General features: G+C 38.6%; 1 protein-coding gene across 1 annotated transcript in view; it reads left to right on the top strand.

The window, feature by feature from the left end:
• Positions 1-548: 548 nt before the first annotated feature.
• The window catches only part of LOC104511977 (serine/arginine-rich splicing factor 11-like), a gene marked incomplete at both ends in the record, with an annotated part of 9,317 nt that continues 6,384 nt past the window's right edge, over positions 549-3,481 (top strand). The window contains one exon of the mRNA XM_010154788.1: positions 549-682. Coding sequence (XP_010153090.1) covers positions 549-682 — 134 coding nt within the window. The remainder of the gene's footprint in view (positions 683-3,481) is intronic.

Here is a 3,481-nt window from a genome sequence, read left to right as displayed (position 1 = left end):
GTCACCCCTCACACAGGGGCTGTCTTTGCTGCCCCCAGCTGTGAGTGATGGGCTCAGGCACCCCCTGCAGCCAGAGGCCTGGGCAGCAGCGTCCCTGAGCAGGAGCACCCTCTGAGTCACCGTGTTTTTCCTAGTTATGGCTTTCCTCCGAGTGGGGGCCGTGGCTGGGCCTTGTCACACGCCTCCCTTGCCTGCTCTGTTCCCATGCTCCGGGATAATAGTGATAATAGTAGTAATTACTATTACTTACAATAGTAATTTGGATGGTAGTGGTCAGTGTTATTTAGCAAGATTATAAAAGAAGATTAGCCTTGTTAATTTTGGTTTTTGGCTTCTGTAAGTTTCCATTAAAAATGTGGAAGTGCTATGCGATGCTTTTTTCAGGGACATAGTAAGTCGTCAAATTGGTAAATTTCAGTACTCTTGCCTCCTGGCTAACGGCCAGGAAGTCTAAAACCTAATTTTTTATTAAGGAACCGTAGTTAAAAATACCTGCATACGATTTTTTAATGTGACTAATTGTGGGTTTTTTTTTTCTTTCCTTCCAGCAATGCACCTCTTGCTTTTTCCTCCAAAGTATGTTATATTAAGTTTCGTGAAGCATCGAGTGTTGGTGTGGCCCAGCATCTCACTAACACGGTTTTTATTGACAGAGCTTTGATAGTTGTGCCCTGCGCAGAAGGTTGGTATTTTAGTCGTTATTCTGTAATGTTGGTCTTTGTCATGTCTGCTAATTGTTTTAAGCTTTCCGTGTAAGGAGGTGGTGCTCTGTTGTTATTTTATTTTACTGCTTTTGGGGTGGGGTTGGGGGGGGTGGGGGAAGTCTGAAACGAAATTGAAATTGAGCAAAGAAACCCAATTGTATAGATAATTCCCTTCAGTGTGGTGTATGTTGGCAAGCCTATTCTCAGAGGTCTCACTGAAGTCAATGGAGCACTGGAAAAATTAGGCAGTTTCCTGGCACCAATTACATTGCTGTTTGGGTCTTAATGTATCACCTTTGGTGTGTGGTGGGGTTTTCTGTTGTGGGTTTTTGGGTTGATTTTTTTTTTTTTTTAGATACCAGTTATTTTTCCAATTTTTTTTAGACTGAATCCCTATTTTATCTTGAAATGTGATATATGCACTTGCCCATTTTGGCTTCATCTAACCTAAAATATTTAGCATTCATGGTGATCATTACAGTTTGAATATGTATGTTTACCTGCTAGTTTAATGAAAAGAATTCAAATTTCCATTCTTGTTACTGTGGAAAATATTACTTTGTGTACCATAAGAAGCCTTTCTTACAAATACTGGTACTCTCTTTTTTGGTTTCCAGATACCTATTTAAAAATATAATGATCTGTACAGAACCCTTACAGCGTAAAATATTTTTAAAACTTTTAATAAAATGAAAAGCTTGGTTAATACTAAATTTACAAGTGTTCCTTTAACTACCTTTGAGGCCCTACTTTTGCAGATGTATTGAATACAAGGTAGTTCCTACTGTTAGTATAATATCCCAGAACTGCATACTGTTTCATGAAGCATGGCCCTACAGCAGGCATAGTGCTGGAGTTAAGCAGGGCCCCATTGACTTCATTGGGATCATTGTGGAACTGAGCATCTGCCCATTTGGTTCTGGACATTTTGCTTCTTTGGAGTGGAAAAATTCCAGCTGGTGGAGTGAACCTAACTTCGCTTAGAACATGGTAGCTGTTTTGCTACGAACAGCAGTATTTAGTCTGATTGAACTGCAGCAAGTCCAGAAATTCCTCCTATTAACCTAACTCTTCTAACTGCGAGAGCCAGGTTTTGGTTCAAAAAATACTATTGACCTCATGGAGTTTAACAGGGGTCCTAGAGTACCATTTTTGGCATGTTTGCCACATCATGGTCTGGATAGTATTAGTGCTGCTGTAATAATGGTCTGGGATGTTCCTAGCAAACTCTTGACAAGTCTCCAAAACTTCATAGACTCTCTTAAGTATTTTCATTTGAGGTTACATTGGCCTACAGTATGCTGCCTGTCCTTGTAGCCTTCTTAATACAGGCATATGGCACGTATGTTTGTCTCTGTGAACCTGGATTTTTGGTTGTTTTTACACCTTGTTTTGGGGACTTCTTGGTTTTATATTTTCAACTTCTTGATAAACCACAGAGAGGATATTGCTGCATCCACTTGAAGCTCTGTAGAGGCTAATGGGACCAGAGTCCTTATTACTGAAAAATTGCCCCTAAATAATTGACTAAAAATCATTCAGGATATCAGTTTTACGTTTCATCAAAAAATTCAGTACTGCCAGAAGGGAAGATTGCTGCCTAATGAATGAACAACACTTCCTGGTGGTTTTCTTGTGGTGAGATCACTGCCTGACGTGATGTGGCAACAGGCAGGTAAAGCTACATTTTCCTGTGTCTCTTGATGGTGGACGATGAATGGAAAGAGAATAAACCCAAAGTTCTGACAAATCCTTTCCCAATCCCATTTGTTGCTGACTTATTAGGCATTTCTGAGAAAACCTAGTACAGAAAAATTGTCACCCTTCAAAATCATTCTGGATTCTACAGAGATTTATGCATAATGAGGTGAAAAAGTGATTGGGTTGCAAGGACAAATTTTTTTTTTAATGTCAGAATGCTGTTTCCATGTAACTTGCTAACAGAATCACTGATTTTAATTTATAAAGATGTGAATTTATATAAGTTTAACTTTCCGACGAATTTAATGTGTGGAATAAGTATGGCTTTGGAGACTACAGCACAAGATTTTTGATTTTTGATATGTACCATATGACATGTTGTTAATGGAGTCAGTGGAGTGTATCACAGGCTTTAAAAGTAGTGATGGCTATATTCTCCAGGAGGTAAAATTATATCTTTGGCCAACGGTGCCAGTAATAAGACATTTCATGCACTGAGTTTTGGAAGACCAGAATAAAATGTGAAATTTGGAGTGTATTTAAACAGTGGTAAATCAGGGGAGCATGCGGAGGGTATCACCACACAATGAAAAAACAGTGTTAATTCTGTGACATTTAATAAGTAGTTTAAGAAAAATGCAGTTTTAAATGGAGTAACATTATTAAGCTGTCAAAGTACGGCACTTTTGTGTGTGTATCAGTAGCTTTTTTCTTTAAACATTGTACTTTGAGAACGCAAAGGTTGAAAGATAAACAAAGTTGCCACCCTAATCATTCTAAATTTTATGTCCACATTATCTGGTAGATGGATTTTGACTATTAATTTGGTTTTGTATGTTTTCTCTGTGTGATATTTGTGCATTATTAGATGACTAGACTGGCCAAGGCAGACCTGTTACACTTGCCTGAGTTAGGCATTGTTTGCCATGCCACTAAACCTGCCGCCAAGTGAAACCTTCATGGGGGAAATGAGATCGAAGTCTGGCCTGCTGAAGATGGACGCCCTGTCTCTGTTTTTATTTTATTTTGCTTTCTTTCCTTTGTTTCTTTTATTTTTATTTTGTCCTTTTTTTTGT

The sequence above is a fragment of the Eurypyga helias genome, unplaced genomic scaffold (genome assembly GCF_000690775.1).
Source record: "Eurypyga helias isolate BGI_N326 unplaced genomic scaffold, ASM69077v1 scaffold12037, whole genome shotgun sequence".
NCBI classification, from domain to species: domain Eukaryota; kingdom Metazoa; phylum Chordata; class Aves; order Eurypygiformes; family Eurypygidae; genus Eurypyga; species Eurypyga helias.
This window is presented reverse-complemented; position numbering and strand designations above follow the sequence as displayed.